The 21,615-nt window shown below is 36.6% G+C and overlaps 1 protein-coding gene across 1 annotated transcript in view; it reads left to right on the top strand.

Moving 5' to 3' along the window:
• Positions 1-21,615, top strand: part of SPEF2 (sperm flagellar 2) — a 2,540,087-nt gene that overhangs the window by 1,363,805 nt on the left and 1,154,667 nt on the right. The window contains exon 18 of the mRNA XM_044069998.1: positions 15,295-15,455. Within this exon, the coding sequence (XP_043925933.1) occupies positions 15,295-15,455 (161 nt within the window). The remainder of the gene's footprint in view (positions 1-15,294; positions 15,456-21,615) is intronic.

The raw sequence follows: 21,615 nt of genomic DNA, 5'->3' as shown, positions 1-21,615 counted from the left end.
TTTTATTGAAGACAGGTCTTTTCCTACTAATAATTCCATTATGCATAAAGTCTTGTTAAGCACAGTTTTTTTTTAAGCTTTATCCACAGTATGGTGGAGAATGGATTCTTCTTTGGATTAATCCTAGAACACAGTTATGTGCATATATTGCCAGAACCAAAGATGTCAGAGAATCAGAATAACTTTCATTTATTTTCAGCTGATGAATGGAGTGCCTCAGTGAGGAGATTAACTATGCCTAAATATATAGCTGGTTGCGAATGACTTTACTATGACCTGAATGCTAAAATTTAACTGTTGTTATAGCAGTTGCTGAAACCTTTACCTGGCTTTTGGATACATTACTTGGTATTGCACTAAAACAAACCCTGTAAAGATAGAGGCAGTGAAACATTAATGTACAGTTTTTGAGGGACTGATTACACAGTAGATAATTATCCCTGTCTTCACAGTAGATTTCCTCCCTCCAACCCCAGTGCTGTTTACCTCAATGCCTACATATTTTTGTGTGGTTAGTTTTGATGTTGGTTTGGGGATTCAGTGGATTGTGGTACATAGGCTGGTTAGGCCTATGTGTGGTCACTGCATCAGTATGGCAGATTAACCATTTGCCAAAAAATGCAACAATATAACAGCCAGCCAGCTTTCAAACCTTCAGGGCACATTCCACCCACACAAACCATTAGGCAGTTTGAGCTGAGCTGCCTAAAAGGACAGGTATGACTGCCAACTGAGAGAAGGATGCTGAGCCCTGAGAGGCTATACACATATATATATATATATATATATATATATATATATATATATATATATATACATACTCTGGTAAAATCAAAAAATAAAAAGAAGAATAGAGAAAGAGAGTGACTACTGCAGCAGTGATCATTTGAATATCTATTGTTATGATACGCTTACTTACATAACTGTACTATGTTCATAATACTGATCACTGCTGCAGCAGCCTTAGCTATATGGGTATATTGTCCTGATTGCAGCAAAACATTGCGGAGTCTCTGAGTTGGAATGATGACTGACATATTTTTAGCCTTGCTTTACTGTTTTTAGCCACCAGGACCATGTAATTCAAGATTTGCCTTTTGTCTCAAACAGGTCTTAATGACGGGAGACAGAAGTGTGAGAGCTGTAGAATTTTAAACTATGCATCTTAATTTGTGCCTGACAATGAAATTTAGTCATACTGCATTTACTAGTGGAGTTTGACTTTGTATGCCATAATAGTAACTTTTTTTGTCCTCAGAGACAAATAGCTTTTCTACATATCTCTCTAGAAGGGGAAGTGGTAGAGACTGACCTAATATAACTTCTGAAGTTTATGAGAACATTTTAATGTGTTCTTATGGTCTCTGTCTTTTGTTAATAAGTTAAGGGAGAACAGAGACTGGTTGCCTTCTGATCCACAAGTCCACGAGTCCAAGAAGGCTGGACTGAGCTTGCATGCATTATGTCTGCAACCATTCCCAACATTTATATTGCATTATATTACTGCTCATAAAAGAAAGAAAAAAAAAAAAAAGTTGAGGCAGCTAAGTTGCAAACAGAGTGGACTGTATTGGGTAACTATTTGAAATGGCAGGTCCTGCTAGAGCGTGTCCTGAAATGCAAAGACTGAATGGTTGAAAGATGGGACTTGTATATACTAAGTCTGAGATGCCATTTCTCAGAATATTCTCTTTTTTCCAAGGTATGATTATCTCAGAGTTGGTATATATATATATATATATATATATATATATATAGATATATATATATATATATATATATATATATATATATAGATATATATATATATATATATGCTCGAGAGATGTGGGGGGCTTGCCCCCCCCCCCACAAAAATAAGTTTTAAGGAAAAGAGCGGTTTTGAGTTTCACTCTTCTCCTGTGTTTTCAGTCTTTTTTTTTCGGCTTTTTGACACTCTGCTTTTGGAGTGCAGCCATTTCAATAGGGAGCCATGTATTGTCTACAAAAACACCTTGAAGATAGGGACAGCTTTCTCATGTACTATTCTAGTAAATACCATGCACAACTGTACGTTCAAAACATTCTGTTCCCTTATGTCAGCATTTATTTCAAAGTACTCCCTTTGCTAATGCACTGTGACTATAGATGGATACTCACTTGAATCCATGCACTACTATGTAAAACCCAGAAACACACTTCAGAAGGTGTCATATAATGAACTGCTGCTGAAAGGTTTTTTTTTCTTTCTTTATGCATGAGAGTATACAACCCCATTTGGATGTAGTTTTATCATACAGTTATCTTGTCTGTCATCTTGGTCATCAGCAGGTTTTCTTCTCACCTGTTTCACTGTATGTTATTCCACCCCCCCACCCCCTGTAGCCAAATGTTTCTGCTTTCTACAATTGGAGATAGTTCCGTGTGACACATAAGCTTTACTGCAGATTTCTTGTTAATTTGCATTATGTAACATTATAACGTAGAGTCAGATTTATTATACTGCATAGTTTACATTGTATAATGGTGGTCCATGCTGGCAGCACATACATTCCTGTGCGTATGCATTTCCTATATGGCATAAAGTTCCCAAGCTCTAGTCTAAAAATAGAAATATGCTCAGTGGGTTCTACTTGGGCTAAATAAATACATACTGAAATAAAGATGATGTGTTAGGGATTATGTGAAAAATCACTTAACCCTGAAAATATATGACAGCATTGCAAAGTAGATACATTTTCCACCACATTTCTGTGGTATATAGTCTGGCATAATGTCCAAGCATCATGAATTTTTGGAAAGCTGTGCAATGTAACCAGTAGTAACCTGTTGTTGTCATGTTTGAGTGAAAAAGTAATCTGTTTGACGGAAGGCTTTGTATAGGAAATTTATCTTTCCCTCAAGCTGCAGCAGTCTTTGAGATGATTATATTATTCAAAGCTTGCGAGGGGGAAGCCTCCTAGCTAGAAATGTGGTGGTCTTCTTTCGTTTAGAGAAAAGCAGTTTCCATATTCTCCACCTAAATTTTCATGTTCACTGGCTTATAGAATTTCAAAAAGTAATTATTCACTCTCATGTCATGCAAATCAATGCAGCCATAGGAACAGGTTTAGTTTATAGCAACAGTGAGAGTTTTCGTTCCATATGCATATCATTTTTAGAATATGGCTTGGAATATTTGTGTACAATGAATTGTGGGAAATTATAGGCACTTGAAAGAGAATTTGTTTCCACTAACTGTAACAAATCTCAGTGTGAAGTTCTTGCCAAGAGTATTTATTTTCACATCAGAACCCCGCGTTTTTGAGATACTGCTGACAAAATGCTCTCATACCTGGAATATTGGGAAAATTAAACATACAAGAATGGAACCATGCTGAAGCATTTACTGCATACTTGAGTGGACCTGTATTCATAGTTGTATGCATTGTAATGTTTCCCTGATGAATGGAACCATTTTGAAGCATTCAGTGCATACTTGAGTGGACCTCTGTTCGTAGTTGCATCCATTGTAATGTTTCCCTGATGACAGCAATGTTACACACTGAGAATTGTGAAAAAAAGCATATTTACTTTCATTTCAGTGGGTAGCCATTATATTTGTGATACATATTTATTTATTTACTGGGTTAGGCGAGTGGACACAAAGTGACCATTTTCAGTGGAGGCCCGGGGAGAAAAGCTCCAAATACATAGTAAAAAATTATAAAAAATAATAAAAATAATAAAAAAATTATATAGACAGCTGTTTTGTACAAAGAGCATAGAACATATCAAAGGAGTAAAAATCAGAGTTTTACAATTGATGCAGCATACAGTAGTTAGAATATTGAGAAACAAACAAGATATTATACAACAAATATAGAATTACTTGAACATAAATTCAAAAGAATTCTGTAGTTACCTTTAACAGTTTATGCTTCAAATAATATTTGAAATAGCTCTCAGAGGCAAAGATCATCCTAGAAGTGCCCACATGAATAATTTCAAGAGAGTAACTAGGTCATCTGTAATACTTTATCAGATAACTACATAAGCTGTGCAGAAGCCACAACAGGCTATGGTTTCTAGTACAAAGTCATGTTAACACTGTAGAATGCATTGCGTGGTTAAAGGTATTATCACTGTGTTTGCTTTTTGATTTGCTTTTCCACAAGTAAACAAGCCATTTGTCTTAATGCATTGCGTGGTTAAAGGTATTATCACTGTGATTGCTTTTTTATTTGCTTTTCCACAAGCAAACAAGCCATTTGTCTTTAATAAGAAAAGAGCTTACTTTTGTTTATAGACTGTACTGTATTAAGAGGGATATTTGGTCATGTTTAAGAAGTTATTTACAGTGGATATAAAAAGTGTACACACCCCTGTTAAAGTCCCAGGTTTTTGTGATATAAAAAAATGAGACCACAATAAATCATTTCAAAACTTTTCCCACCTTTAATGTGACCTATAACCTGTGCAATTCAATTGAAAAACAAACAAATCTGTTAGGGGAATAATATAAAAAACCTACAATAAGCTGGTCGCATAAGTGTACACACCCTTAAACTAATACTTTGTTGAAGCACCTTTTGATTTAATTATAGCATTCAGTCTTCTTGGGTGCATACCTGCCATCAATTAAAGAGACTCTGATTAACCCCAAATAAAGTTCAGCTGTCCCAGTAGGAATTTCCTGACATTTACTCAGTTTCCTGCCACAGCAAAAGCCATGGTTCGCAGAGTGCTTACAAAGCATATAAAGGGATCTCATTGTTGAAAAGGTATCAGTCAGGAGAAGGGTACAAAAAAATTTCCACAGCATTGGATATACCATGCAACGCAGTGAAGACAATCAACAAAAAGTGGAGAAAACATGGGACAACAGTGAGGTTGCAAAAACTGGATGTCCCTCCAAAATTGATGAAAAAACAAGACAAAAACTGGACAGGGAGGCTGCCAAAAGAACTACAGCAACACTGAAGGAGCTGCAGGAATTTCTGGCAAGTACTGGTTGTGTAGTACATGAGACAACAATCTCCGGTATTTTCCATATGTCTGGAATATGGGGTAGGGTTGCAAGTTGGAAGCCTTTTCTTACACAGAAAAACATCCAGGCCTGGCTAAATTTTGCAAAACAATATATCAAGTCTCCCAAAAGCATGTGGGAAGATGTGCTATGGTCTGATGAGACCAAGATTAAACTTTTTGGCCACAATTCCAAAAGGTACATTTGGTGCAAAAACAACACTTTGCATCACTAAAAGAATACCATCCCCACTGTGAAGCATGGTAGTAGCAGTATCATGCTTTGGGGTTGCTTTTCTTCATCAGGAACTGGGGCTTTAGTCAAGGTGGAGGGAATTCTTAACATTTCCAGATACCAGTCACTTTTGGCCCAAAACCTTCAGGCGTCTGCTAGAAAGCTGAAGGTGAAGAGGAATTTCACCTTTCAACACAACAATGACCCCAAGCATACATCCAAATCAACAAAAGAATGGCTTCACCGAAAGAAAATTAAAGTTTTGGAATGGCCCAGCCAGAACCCAGACCTAATTCCAATAGAAAATCTGTAGGGTGACCTGAAGAAGGCTGTGCATAAGAGATGCCCTCGCAATCTGACAGATTTGGAGCGCTTTTGCAAGTAAGAGTGGGCAAATATTGCCAAGTCAAGATGTGCCATGCTGATAGACTTCTACCCAAGAAGACTGAATGCTGTAATTAAATCAGAAAGTGCTTCAACAAAGTATAAGTTTAAGGGTGTGAACACTTATGCAACCAGCTTGTTGTACATTTTTTATTTTTTATATTTTCCCCCAACAAATTTGATTTTCAATTGAATTGTACAGGTTATACATCACATTAAAGATGAGGAAAGTTTTGAAATGCTTTATTGTGGTTTCATTTATTTTATATTAGAAAAACCTGGCATTTTAATAGGGGTGTTTAGACTTTTTATATCCACTGTACATACTCATCCAACAATTAGATTTTCAGCTGAGTCCTCATACTTGCAGTTGTTATGTGATATTCTGTTTTGTGACTGATGAACCAGAAGCAGTTTATCTGTGAACCAAAAATGCAATGATCACAGGACTTGCTTTTGTGCCATCAATATTCATTCACCTTGCTTTTAAAAAGAAATACCCATATAATCTTTGGATAGCAATGCTGCATATCCTGTTTATATATAATCCAAAAGTTTATGGGGAAGCTCTAGCACTGGTCATTCAATCCAGTGATAAAATAAATCAATCAGTCTGTCAATCCATTGAAATTGTTAGAATTAGAATAATGACAGGTAGCACCAGAGAAAACTGTGTAGGTGTTGAGTGGTCACACATTTTACACAGCTAATTATTTTAATTGTGTTAATGAGCAAGGTCTACTTGCACCAGCTGAAGTATTTTTATTTGTTGACCAGGGTTCAGAGTTAAGGTTACCGACTCAGCTATGTAACATGTGAAAAGGACTTGACTGAGTTTAGGCACAGATATCCATCTTTATAGAATGTGTTAATTGTTGTGTCATACCATCACCTGTTAATGGCAGACTTGTTTGTCAGATACTTGGAAACCTGAAAGACCATCCACTCGAATTAGAGGAGTACATTACCACAAATCTGTCTGTTGCTCAGCCCTTTCAAATTGTAGAGAATTAGTCTGTGTAAGTGGGAGGAAAGCATCTTTGAGAAATGAGAAATCTAAAACCATCCTCACTGTAATTTGTTGGCTCTAGTTGATCAACACAGAGTGCTAGATGACCTTTACCTTCATCAGTATCAGCAAAGTATGACAAATGAAACAATGAGAAATAAAATACAGTTCACTGAAACTGTGATATACTATACAATGCAACAACACTCTAAATAAGAGGCAGTCTTAAAGTTTGTGGAGGAATCAAGAAAGGTTAATTCTTGTAAATGTACTGCTGAATATTGCCACGTTTTAATCTTCTTTTCTTCAGATGCAGGAGGTCCCAAACTTTCCCACATCATAAAGCACCGAAAACAGTCAAATCAGAATGACAGTATTTTGATTTGCTAAAATTAGGAAAGACCACACACAGTTCAAATGTCAGGCAGATTATAATGTTGTTGGACTAGAGAAACAAAGTAGTAATGGATGCAACAAGGGTGGTAGACAAATCCACAGGCATATCAGTAGCAAATGCATATATGTTCAGCATATTGATCACTGCTGCAGTAGCCTTGGCTATATGGATTATATCCTGCCAAGGATATAACAACTGGACAGCTTCTAAATCTTCCACACACCTAAACTATTAGGCAACTTGAGCTCAGTTGCCTAAGAAGAAAGATTTGGATGCCACAAACCTTTCCTGCTGCTGAACAGAGTGGTCCCCTGTGGGCTTTTGAGGATCAACACTCAGCTTGTGCTGTTCTTTTGCTAGGTGGATATGTTTCCTTCGAGGAAAAACCTTCCAGATAAAAATGTATTACTGTAATGTACTTTCCTTTTTTTTTAATTAGGAGTTTGTGTTTCATGGACTGTCACAAGATTTAACCATACTTTTATACAGGAATGCATTTTTCCCGTTGGTTTTAAAAGTTGTTTAAAGTAGTTGAAAATCATTTTTTATGTGGAGAAGTTATGTTTATTTTACTATTTTGGGGGCTGGAAAAGTGTATTAAAGTGCTTTTTACTGTGTTTTTATTTGAAAAATATTGATTTTTTTTTAAAGCTTTAAATTATTACCAGCTTATGATGCTTGTTTTCCCAGAGAAAGAGCCACCATTTTCAGCTTCACCATGGAACAAGCTGCAGTCCCACAATCGGTCCTTCTTCCAACCACAAAATAGAAAAAGCTTAGCAAAGAGCCTTTGCTACTACAGCAGTCTAACAGTTTGTCTCAGCCACAGGTATGTTACTCTGCTATGGCCAAAGCTAGCTCTGCAGACCACTCATCTTTTAGCTGGGATCCCTCTGCTGTAGCACCTATAGCAACTATAGACTAGGGGTTAGCCATGTTCTCTGCAGCTGTTAGAACCCCCTTAGCTGGCAAGGGAGAGCCTGTTTTGACAGAATATTGTGCCCATCTGTGGGGAAGTTGTTGTTGCTATTAATAATGTTAGACCCAGTTTCTGTCAAAAAAAACATACAACTAAACACATATCTACTACTTCTTAAACTTCCTTAGGAGTAGTTCACTGGATCTGGCTAAGGGTTTAATTCATGCTATTGATTATTTTTATAAAGTAGTTTCTGATAAAAGAAAGAGGGTTTCCTCTTTTATTGAAGAAATTCAAGATTCTGAATCTGGATAGAAGATGAAGGGACAGAAACAGGGTTTTCTCCTCAGATTTCTGATTCTGACTTAGAGTAGAGCTCAGTTTCTGAATCTCGCTGTAGTAGTTTCTCTTTCTCTGAGACTATTTTCAGAATGTGCCAGTGTTTTAGTGGGAGAACTGTAAGATTTCTTAGTCCCTCAGAAAGTATATGAGCTGTTAATGAAGGAATTTTCAGAACCTTCACCCATTCCTCCAGTTCTGTCAGCTTTGGAGGATGTGGGTGTTACTGCCTGCAATGTTCCTGATAGTCAGCCAGCTGCCACTTAAAAGGCAGGTAAAATAGATAAATTTCCTCAGTCTTTTAAGTTTTTATATACTCATCCCAAACATGACCCAGCATTTAATCCTATTCCACTAAACATGTTGTTAATGCCACTCTTACTCTTTCTGATAAGGATGGGAAGATTATTGATAAGTAAGAGAAAAAGTGTATGCTTCTGCAACTTAGATTTTCTGAATTTTGAATTGTTAGGCTCATACGGTAAAGTTTATTCTGACTAATTGTGAAAGTATGAAAATTGTTTTATCTGCAGTTTCTTCTTGTGAGGAAAAATACACTTTAAATGGATTAATTTCTTCCATTTTACAGGTCACAACTCATTCTTTATAGAGTGTGTGTGACTGTGTTGATATTTCTTCAGGGACTATGGCCACTGGTACTGTTTTGAGGAGGTTTGCCTTGCTGCATTTTCAGAATCTCCCAGATGATGTGAAAAATGATATTTTAAATTCTGCTTTACATAGAGATTTAGTTTTTGGTCCCTCTGCTGCTGAGGTTTTCAAAAATTTGTGATGAGAGAGATAAGCTGATACAATGAATCTCGAAGATTTTTCAGCCTTCCTCTCCAAAATTTTTCTAATCCTTAATCCAATTTGGCAAGAAACAAAAGCAACAGTCTCAGCAAAATGCCGGTAAACAGATATTTAATAAGGAAAGGCTGGGGTTTCAAAAAAGAATTCAGGAACATCTTATATCCAAGGACAGTCCAATAAGTCAGAATGACTGTTTAAGAGAACTTGTCACACCCTCCTACCCTGGCAGTCCATTTTCCATTCCAGAAAGTCTGAATCACCGCTTTTTTCTTTGTCAACAGATAGTTACAGACAAATGTTTTTTTGAAGATCGTTCATTAAGATTACAGATGGCAGTGGGAGGAAATTCCTCCTTTCCATTGTCTAATACCTTATCCACCTGACCAGGCTTTGCTATTTTCTCCCCGTCCTTCAACACATATTGTTTCAAGGAGTAATAGAGCATATTCCTTCTTCCCAAGTTGGGAAAAGTTTTTATTCAAGGATGTTTTTAGTGCCAAAGAAAGGAAGCACTTGCCTGTTCTAGATTTTTCTTTTCTAACCTTTTTGTGATAGTACCCAAGTTCAAAATGCTGTCACTTCCCAACCAGTTTCTCCTTCTTCCTCATTTAAGCTTCCTGGTAACAATAGATTTCAAAGATGCTTATCATCACATCCCTATTCATCCACACTTCAAGGAATTCCTTAAGATTTTGTTTGTCTGAATCACATTATCAGCTCTATGTCTTACCTTTTCCACTGCATCAGGTGTGTTCACAAAGTGTTTTACTCCAGATCCAATGCCTGTTTTCATCTGATTCAACCCTTGGGTTATTCGATCTGACAAGATACAACCTTGGTGCTTTTTCAGAAGCTTGGATCCAGTGCTTGAACTCCTCCCCTGCCCGTAATTCCTTCAGTTCCCCAAAGTAATTCAGATCTAGTTTGCCACTTGATCCAGAAGGACATGGAATGCCAGGGCTCTGGTATTCTTCATACAATAAGTGTTTTCCTTAGCTTTTTGCTAAACATTTTTTATTTGTTTCCTTCAGATGTATCCAGTTTAATTATTTGTTTTCCTAATTTCCTCTGATTTCAAAAACATAACACCAAATTCTTCTTCACTGGGTTTCCATCTGATTCAACCCTTGGGTTATTCGATCTGACAAGATACAACCTCGGTGCTTTTCAGAAGCTTGGATCCAGTGCTTGAACTCCTCCCCTGCCGTGAATTCCTTCAGTTCCCCAAAGTAATTCAGATCTAGTTTGCCACTTGATCCAGAAGGACATGGAATGCCAGGGCTCTGGTATTCTTCATACAATAAGTGTTTTCCTTAGCTTTTTGCTAAACATTTTTTATTTGTTTCCTTCAGATGTATCCAGTTTAATTATTTGTTTTCCTAATTTCCTCTCATTTCAAAAACATAACACCAAATTCTTCTTCACTGGGTTTCCATCTGATTCAACCCTTGGGTTATTCGATCTGACAAGATACAACCTTGGTGCTTTTTCAGAAGCTTGGATCCAGTGCTTGAACTCCTCCCCTGCCCGTAATTCCTTCAGTTCCCCAAAGTAATTCAGATCTAGTTTGCCACTTGATCCAGAAGGACATGGAATGCCAGGGCTCTGGTATTCTTCATACAATAAGTGTTTTCCTTAGCTTTTTGCTAAACATTTTTTATTTGTTTCCTTCAGATGTATCCAGTTTAATTATTTGTTTTCCTAATTTCCTCTCATTTCAAAAAAAAAAAAAAGAAGAAAAAAAAAACATAACACCAAATTCTTCTTCACTGGGTTTCCAAGAGAACATTCAAAAAGTCTTTTTTGACTCTTTCACACAGAATTGTGTTCCTGGGGTGTCTACTAGACACAATATTTGAAACAGTTTTTCTTCCACAGGAAAAAATAGATTTATACTTACATCTGTTTCTAAGGTTTTCCACTTAGACTTGAGGGAATACATCAGAATTTCAGGTCTCATGGCACCTACGATTCTCACAATATACCTGGCAAGACTCCCAATGAGAAAGGTCCATTCGTACCTGAAGTCTCTTTGGTTCCAGTAACAACACCCATTATTTTTTTCAAATCTAATTTCTGAAATTTTTCAGAAAAGAAATCACTTGGTGGAGACAAATTTCCTTAAATCCAGGTCTCCAGTATACTCCATACCTTGGATATCCAATGACGACTCAGGTACTATCTTAACAGAACTAAATCATTCAGATCTTCAGATCAATTTCTTTTGAAAGTTAAATGAAAGGGCAACTTGTGTCAAAACAGACTTTTTCTAAATGGTTGTCTTAGGCTATTAACTTTTGCTTTTCTCACCATAACAAAACTATTCCAGGCAGGGTCAAGGCCCACTCTGCCAGGACCTTGGCTTCATATATGGATTTTTGGAAAGGGTTGTATTCTAGAAGTATTCTAGAAGCAGCATCTTAGTCTTCCATGCACATGTGTGCCACAAACTTGATTCCTTCTCTAGGTCTGAAGTAGGCTTTGATTGGACCATTCTTCAGGAGCTGTTGGACCCTTCCCATTATTACCTCCCAAATCTAGTAAGCTAGAGCCATTTACCCATATAGCTAAGGCTGCTGTAGCCATGATCAGTATGATGAACATAATATAGTTATCTAAGTAAGCTTATCCTAACAGTAGATATTCAAATGATCACTGCTGCAGTATTCACTCTCTCCCTCCATCCTCCTTTTTATTTTTTGATTTTGCCAGAGTATGTATATATATATTTTTACCCGTAGATATATCATCTCATGGCTCAGCATCCTTTTCTCAGTTGGCACCCATACTTGTCCTTTTAGGCAGCTCAGCTCAAACTGCCTAATGGTTTGTGTGGGTGGAATGTGCCCTGAAGCTTTGAAAGCTGGTTGGCTATTATACTGTTGTCACGGTATAATCCATATAGCTAAGGCTATAGCAGCAGTGATCATTCAAACATCTACTTTTATGGTAAGTTTACTTACACAACTGTAGTGTCCCCAGTCTCGAAGAAATCTCACAAAGACTAGAAACCACATCCAGAGTAAACCAGCCCAAAGCAAACCATTCCTCACTGGCTAAACAAAGCAAAACATCCATTCCAGGCAGCAGACACAGGAACCAGCCACTCCACTGGTAAAGCACCATGCACACTGCCTTAAAAAAACTTGTTGCATGACTTGCTATATTACTGTTCTGGAAGACACTAGTTCAGATATTTGTGATACATGTTCTCTAAATTAAGTAGATAGCTTATTTACAAAACAGCAGTAACTGAAATGCTGAACAAAAGTAGTATTCCTGGTCAGAATGAGTGATGCTTTCTTGATGCTGTTCTTGGTTTCTGTGAAGTCACAAAGGTAAAAGCACAAAGATTTTTAAGACAGTTGACAGCCAACTACATAGCCACAGAATGTAGCAAAACATTTGGCAAACTAGTGTTAAATACTCAATACTCAAAATGTGAAGCAAAGAATAGCATGAAATGCTATGGAAACAGTATTGTAGGCAACCAGTTGCTCTCACCTTTGACTTCTAAGGCCTGCTAAAAGCTTTCCAGGCATTCCCACTTCTTTCATGAGTTGCTAAAAAGCCCCATAAGAAACCCAGTGATTTGATGTAATAAAAAACCCTTATAAGTCAGTCTGTCTAATGTTCATATAAGTAAGATAGGGATTTTTTGGGGAGGAATGGTAGATAAGGACAGCAAACATCTTGTTCAGTGTCAGAATATTATCAAACAGAAACAGCCGGAGTGGAGATATGGCTGCTGTCATAATATTGTTGCTCAGGAAGACAGCATTGCCTTTGCTAGGAGAATCTCAAGTGCTAATCTTGTTGCTATTACCAAACTTAGTACTGTTTCCTGTTTCTATGCTAACCACATCCTTGGTAATTTTAATACACTCAGTAATAATGTGAGAACTATTACAAGCATTACTGCAGAAGTGTCTTAATTAACTTCTATGCTGTCTACAGTGGTGACATCAATGCCCACATTAACAAACTGAGAATAGCTACCATGAGGTCCAACAACCCAAGAAATGACTTTAACAAGCAACAGTATAATAGTGGGCTCATCTCTGTTCTTGAGGTCTTTATCCCTTCCAGAAACATAATACATTATACAAGTTTCCTGAATGGACATTTAGCTAATTCTTTGGCTTCTTGTCCATTCAGGAAACTGGATGCTAGCCAAATATCCTAGACTAAACTGAATCAATACCCTTTTGCTGAGAAGGCATTGCCAATGGTGCATGAACTGTATTACTGAGAATAAAGCACAGTTGATGCAGCGGTAGCGTTGTCACCTCACAGCAAGAGGTTCTTCGGTTCAGTTCTCGGCTGGAGTGCCTTCTCTGTGGAGTCTGCATGTCCTCCCTGTGTTTGTGTACTCCCGTTTTCTCCCATGTTGCAAAGACATATGTCTGAATCGTTTCTCCCTGGGCCTCTGCTAAAAATTGGCTTCATTCCAAGTCGGGCTTTCCTGATAAGCAAATGAAAGTCACTGTCAGCAATGCAGATGAACAGCAGAAAAAAGTAGGATTGCTACTGGAAAGAAAGGAACTGATAACTTCCCAGGGCAGCACAAAACTCAGAAAGCAGTATATGCTTAACTCTTTATTGGAAACCACTGGATGTCTGTACCCCAAAGAACCTGTTTTCTTTAGTAATGTCTTGTTCCAAGATGAGTGACTGACAGGGACTAAAAACAACATCGGGAAGGCATCAGTTATTTTAACCAGACATAGTACATTGGTTCAGCATTTCATTTAGTAATGTTTTGTGAATGAACCTGTGTGTAATCCAAACATATAGCAAGGATTTATAAATCAAGCAATTTTAGTGATGGGGTTGTGGGACGGTTGTACAAGGTGGCAAAGAAAAATCTTATTACAGGCTGGCTGGCACACTGACCTTCCCCTGTTAATAGAAACTGCAGATCTACCAAGACAGAAGATGCTGAGTTCTGATTTCCTGTCAACGTACTCTAAGGGTAAAGATGCAGGGGAACACTGGTGGACTTTATTCTTGCTGAAGCACATACAGTTATATGCACTAAGGATTCATGCATCTCTTCCCAATCTTACCATGGGAAATACAAATTAATGGGAAAGAAACATATCATAGTGATCCATTTCATCTTTCTAAAGGGAAACAAAAGAGTATTCATGTGGTTCTGTAGTAGAAACGGTGTCAAGTTTGGGGAACTGGCATAAATGCTTCTCCTAGAATAACTTTGAATTTGTTAATATTTTTTATATTGTATATACAGTATTGATGGCAATCTCATGTCTTTACTGTAACTGCAAATTGGAAAACTCCTGGTGCTGACTTGCATTTACTGCAGCTTTGCCTAAAACCACAGTTAATTATATATTAATATAAGCTGTGGACTGGAAAAAAGGCTATAATAATGCCCCTCTTAATTACTTTTAAAATAAGAAACTGGATTAATTGTGATCTGGCAGGAGGATTTTATTGACATTGCCTTTGGTTTGTGAAATGTGGCAGCCAAGTGATATCGATGAATGTCAAGTTGCCTGACATTTTATTAAAAAGCTATTATAGATTCAAAAATTTTCACCAGGGATATGTGAAGAAAGTCTGTTTAATGGTGGGAAATGTTAGTCTCCCATCAGTACTGGGTGATGTGGTTGAGCTTCCTGATGGTCTTCTTTGGCCGTAACTTTAGTAAGAATTTCTGAAACCATGAATCTATAACAGGTCACTTTAAGATCTTATTAGTTGGTTAAATGTATCTTGAATTATGAGTTGTTTTTATTACTTATATAGGGTCACTTTGTTAAGTTACTATATCTGATGAAGACTTATGTATTTTCTGTTTGAGACAAACGAGCTTATTTTAATTTTTATTATTAAATGGTGTTCTTAGTTCACAGAGTATTACATCCAGTTCTCTTTGTTGTTTTAACTGTTTGTAATTTGAATTCTGGTACTGGTTCTCTAAGCTTTTGTGGAATTAATGTATGTAATATTATTGCTTATTATTTAATGTGGAGTTGTGCACACCTCAGATCTCCCCTGTGAAAGGACTTGTAGCTTAGCAGCATCATCTGGTTCAAAAATTTAGAAAGAATAAATTAATAAAATAAAAAAAATACTTTTCTTTATGGTTTTGTAATCTAATGTGTGGTGTTCAACTGTTTTCTTCTCTGCTACACTTTTTTATTAATAACAAAGTTACTGTGATGCTTGTTTGTTTTTCTCAGGTGGAAGTAGATCGTTTTCAAAACACCTGTAGGCTTCTCCGTGATTACTACTGGGGAATGGAAGGCAAAATTCCCGATGAGATTAGTCAAGAATTTACACGTATCCCGTTGTTAGATATTATAAATATGGATGAATCTGGAAATACTTCACCTACAAAAAGGTACTCAATAATGGCAGCAGTTCTTCGCGAGATATTTGTTATATATTTACTCCCCAGCATTTTGTAATACCTAGTCCATTTAATTGCAGATCATCTTAATTGTTTAACTGACTTACATTAACCTTGCTGGTGTTTCAGAGACCATATCTTCTTGACTCTTCTGAGTTTGGATCACCAACAGTCGGGGGACAAAAGCTTGTTTATAATAAGCCCAAGTATATACAAATGTATATCACATGTGCTTAACTTTTTTCTTACACAAGCAATGTTAACATTACAACATAATAATTTTTCCAAGGAAGCCCCCCCACCGCACTCTTGTACTCACTTTAATATTCTTACTCTGAAGTAGAGTGGCCACCGGCAGGCAGCTTAAAACCTATCTCGCTATTTCTTCAGTAGGCTGCAAGATTGGACCACTCAGTAAAAGCCCACATATGTACATTAAGGTTTTTCCACATATATGAAGCAAGCAGCTGTCAAATGAGGACTTGCTAAGTCAAGCTGTTATATTAATGAAACTGTGACACAAGCTTGAGTTGTTGAAGTAAGTGGCTTAAAGACTTCAGATCATCTTTATTGATTCGTCATAACCTTTTTGAAGTTTAAGTTTCTTACCTTTAAAAGTCATAATTATATGATTTTCTATTGTGTGTGTGTGTGTGTGTGTGTGTGTGTGTGTGTGTGTGTGTGTGTGTGTGTGTGGCATGAATGAAAGAATTACGATTTCTTCTTTCTGTGATCTACAGTCCACATACAAGAATTAACTGCACCATAACTGGACTTGTGATTAGTAATATTTACTGCTGCTGGCAGTTGTTTTTTCTTCTAATGTACTTAATTGACCAACTTTTACAGCATGCACATTTAATTATTTGCTAGTCTGAAAATATTATCAAATGGAGCATTTACCCTGTGTGTAGCTTCTTGTAGCAAATGATAGGTTTGTCTTACTAAAATGTCTTATTTCTGCAATATTGTCATATTTGGTAGACTACCTCTCCAACAATACTCCTGTCCAAAATGAAAATGTTAGAGACCTTGGAACCTGGGTTGATAATGCCCTCTGTTTTGATCATCATGTAACAACAGTAGTCAGAAAGTCCTACTTAATGCAACTGACTTTTTTTGTAGAAATCTCTACATTTCTTTGAACCCCCCTCCAAAAAAATAAAAAAATGAAACAGATATTTTGATATGCTCAATTTAAGACCAATGACTTATTTATTTTTTTTATTGACATTGGTTTACCAGGAAAGTCTAACTGGGTAGCAGCCCATTTTCAGCCCAGGCTCTGGGAGAAAGTCCCCAAAGTATTAAAAAAAATTATAACATTTATAATTATACAGTCATTAAAGTAATACAAAAACAAATACAGTTTAATTAATTCTACCAAATTAGACATAATATGAAAACATTGGTTAAGTGTACTTACAAGTTACATGACAGGGATTTAGCAGTTAGAGAAAATTTAGCCCATTTAAAGTTAAATTAAAGGTAAGTTAGTATAATACAAACAGGAATTGCAATATGAAGTGAGAGAAAAGCAGGCTTATGGTATATTTAGAGAGAAAATCCAAAAAAACAAATAGGCCAGCACTAGATTCCACCAAAAGAACTTTTAATGCAAAAATATGTGGGCATGAATATACAAAAAAACTAACACCCAAAGGGTGATAAAGCATACTGGTTTCATCATAAAGCCTTCATCAGTGCTGTATAACAATTAATGTTACAATCAGTATATATCTATATCTATCTATAAATATATATATATATATATATATATATATATATATATATATATATATATATGGGTCCACTTAACATAAGCAAAATCCCATAATACCAACGTGTAAAATACTGAGACCATAACACCGAAATTCCACATGCACGAATCCCACATACTCGACAAGTAATGGTGATAATACATTAGTCTTTAACACTGCTGAGAGGACTATAAAAGGAGGGTCTGTACCCTTAAAACTTTGTACCATGTACTGAAGCAAACATAGCTGACATGCAACAGGAAGTACCTAGAGTTATCGGACAGATTTATAGAATGATAGCATCACAAAAAAGTAAGGAAATGTTGGTAATTGGGTATTTGTACTATTTGGAATATTACAGGGATTCCAGACGGTATTGGGGCTGTAAGTATAAATGCTCGCAAAAGTGGTCAGGCTGTGACAACTTTGCTTCCCACTGGTGATAGGTTAGAAAAGTCTATAGGTCACCATCATGTAGGCGATCCAGGAGAAGTTGAGAAATATAGTGTGTGTCATCAGTTGAAAGGTAGAGCTGAATACAGCCGAGACACACCATGTTTACTTGTGCAGAATGCAATAGCATCGACTTCTCTAGACACCATACATAGCCTACCCAATAGGAAAGTCCTGTTACAACAGATAGGTCATGTGAGATGCAAAATGTGCATGACAGATAGTAATGGAGCACTTACTTTGCACAACATAGACTTTGACATGTTTCCATTAAAGACAAGATGTTTTATAAGCAAATATATGAACAATCCTGCCACAGATAACACAGTGCTACTATTCACAACACTGAATAACTTGTATGATGTGAGTCGAGCAAGCATTTGGTTAATGGATGGAACATTCTTCACTAAAGCTATAACCTGTCAATAATTGTACAGCTTACGTGGCTTAGTTAAGTATGGTACATACAGCAAGGCAGTACTGCTAGTATATTGCCTCATGTCTAAAAAAATCACTAAAGGCTTATAATTGTATGTGGCATTGCTTGTTTCATCTACTGAGTGAGCATGGATTTCAGGTTGATATAAAATACATCCTCTGTGACTTTGAGATTGCTGCAGTAAAGAGTGTGCGGCTTAATGTTCCCGGTGCCCAGTCTAACGGATGCCTCTTCCATTTTGGGCAGAATCTGTGGAGGAAGGTGCAGGCTTTGGGATTGGCATTCTTATATAACAGGGATCCAGCATTTCAATTATCTGTTAAGTGTTTAGCTGCTCTTGCATTTATCAAAGAATGTGAGGTGTAAAGCACGTTCCAAGTACTGAAAGAAACATTTCCGATAGAAGGTAAAGAGCTCTTAAAATGTTTTGTAGACTAGTACATCTGTGGTAAACTGTGGAAGTTTAATACATGTACTTCCTTATCTGTCCAGTTCCCACCATTATTTTCCATTGTTTTATGGAATGCGTATGAGTTAAATCAGCTATTCCTTCCTCGTACACAGAACTCAGTAGAAGCCTGGCATATGTGATTGAAGTGTTTGTTGGGTACCAGAGGTACCAATGTAAGTGTGCTCATTTCAGCATTGGTGAAAGAACAGGACCATGTAGATGAACTTAAGGTTCGAATGTCGATTGGATGTCCTCCTTCCCCCAAGAAGAGAAAGCTAATTATAAGGCATGAACAATTTCTAAGAGTGTTGGGTAATAAGAAGTGTTACTCTGCCATAGAATTCGTAAAGTTCATAGCAAAGTTATTGAAAATGTAGCTGTCTTCTGTACAGCTCGCTAAGTATGTCCTGTTGTCTACTGGTAGAGACCATGGAGTGAAGCACTCAGTAATGGCACATGGTATAGTTTGTGCATTTGATGGGAGTTACGCAGGTATCATTGGAATGTGTATGTCATCTGGAGTTCACATGGGTGATGCAGGTACTAATGGAACAGTTGTTAACATGTGAAGTGATGATGTGTAATGCATGTGGTGATGGTATGTTTATCTACTGGTAATGAGTGAAACGTTGTGTGCCTTATGTTATCATTGCACTGCATACGACTGCGAAAGACATAGTTGGACAGGAGAGTGGTGTACATTGTGTTAAGATGTTGACATTATGCAGCCTCATTAACTCTGTTCATGGCTTTCTGATATGCTGCTTTGTATTTGGAGTGGGGAAACTATATCCCTTATACATGGTACCGTTGCTGTATTTATATTGCTATTCACCTATGTGTACTACAGTACTGCTTCTTGGAGGAAAGGTGTATTTCAATGTGCCTAACTGCTGACATAATGCATTCCTACCATGTTTGCATGCCTTAGCAATTATGAATACAGGAGTGGTACAGACTACATCAAGTAGGAAGTGATGTGTAGTTTAATCAGTTCCGGCAGTATACAGTTCATGCATAATGTTATGGCAGTGTGTAGGCATTTTCACAACATTTATTGAGACTGTGAGAATATCTTGATGTTCATGCACACTACTGCATAGAGCTGGAGTCCTTACAGGAGCATATTGGGTTGATTTATGGTGTGTTGCGGACACTGACAGGATCTGCTACATATGTTCTATGAGTTTACTATCACATGTTCGACACTACTGTAGCCGAAAGTGCAGATATCCGAAGAAAATGTTCAGAAATCACAACATCGACCACAGTAAATGCCAAACTGAGCATTTCAGTGAAGTCGAATGCCGAACATTTTAACTTCACTGAAATGCTCATAGCTGCTAAACATATTTTAACATGTTTTGCTGGGGGACAAGCCCTCCTGCACCCCCTACTTATATATACAAACTCCGAGATCATACTACACTGAGGAAAGGGTACATTTCCCAATCCCCACTATAGTGCGATCTGCACTACACTGTCAAACCTTGCTATAGCGGCTGTTTGCTATTGTAAGGTTTGACAATATAGTACTCGCACTAGTGGTTCTGCTACTTGATTTATGCACATACGTTAATCGCACAAAGTGCAATCAACTATGTGATTGTATACCATCCTATGGTTATATATGTTGGGATTATGAATGTCGTTGATTTCAAAGTCGGTGTTTAGAATTTTTGTGCATGTGGAATTTCGGTGTTATGGTCTCGGTATTTTAAATGTCGGTATTATGGGAATTCGCTTATGTATAGTAGACCCATATATGTATATATATATATATATATATATATATATATATATATATGTGTGTATATATATATGTGTGTGTATACATATATATATATATATATATATATATATATATATATATATATATATATATATATATATATATACACACACACACCACAATCAGATAAGGCACCACACAATTATCCAATCACAATTGTTCATTGAGTCCTGGAGAAAATAGGCCACCTAATGTGATTATCCACATTTTTTCTTTATAATCCAAAAAGGAATGTAAGTTTTCTGAAGAAGTGTTTGGCTTATATATTCTATCTATAACTGTAAATATAAACCTAGCAGAAGGATGTAATACCTGATGTTTATATAAAGCTTTTGTATTTCTATGACATTTAATGTCACTCATTTGTTCTGATATTCTAAGTTTGAATGGGCCTGAAGTCTGCCTAACATAAAAGGCAGGACAGGTGCAATTTATCAAATAAATCTACTAATCGCTACTACAGTTTCCAAAAACAGTTATGTCATATAATTTAGGACAATTAAAGGAGATGAATGAACTTTGTTTTTGGGGACCATACTGCAATATCTGCAGTATCCACATGGAAAACTGGTCTTCCTGATAATGTAGTTTGCAAACTTTTATATACCATCTTGCCCTTTTTGTAATGGTTGAACCAGCCCCCACCCAAGTTTTTTTTTCCTTTTCTATATCCAAACCTGCATCTAGAAGGCAAAAACTGAGACAATCTCTCCTCCATATTTAAAATATTGCAATGTTTATGTATGATCTCTTGTAGGTGTCTGGTATTGCCCCCAAATTCCATAATAAATCTAAGATAAGAGTCAGATCTAGAACATTTGTCTTTATATAAAATAGTTTGTTGTCTATTGATTTCATGGACCTTCTTCCTGGCTAAATCAACATCATATTTCCGATAACCTTGATTATAAAATCTGCGGGTCATATCACCTGTTTGAATATTATAACTTTCCGCAGTAGAGCATATTCATTTTAGTCTTAAAAACTGAGACATAGGGATATTCTTAATAACATGGGGAGGGTGACAACTAGAGGCATATAGCAAATTATTAAACTGGAGATATTTCCTATAACCATTACTACTTAATGTACCATCTTCTAGCACTTTAACCTCTACATCTAAGAAAGTCACACTCTTCTAATGGTAATTTAATGCAAATTGGATTCCCCATTTATTTTTGTTAAGATACTCAATTAATTCAAATAAATAATGCTCATCTGACCTCCATATTAGCCAACAATTGTCTAAATAATGA

This window comes from Protopterus annectens, chromosome 1.part0 (genome assembly GCF_019279795.1).
Source record: "Protopterus annectens isolate FY-2018-M chromosome 1.part0, PAN1.0, whole genome shotgun sequence".
NCBI lineage: Eukaryota > Metazoa > Chordata > Ceratodontiformes > Protopteridae > Protopterus > Protopterus annectens.
Note: the sequence above shows the minus strand (reverse complement) of the source record. Positions and strands in the feature narration are given on the sequence as shown.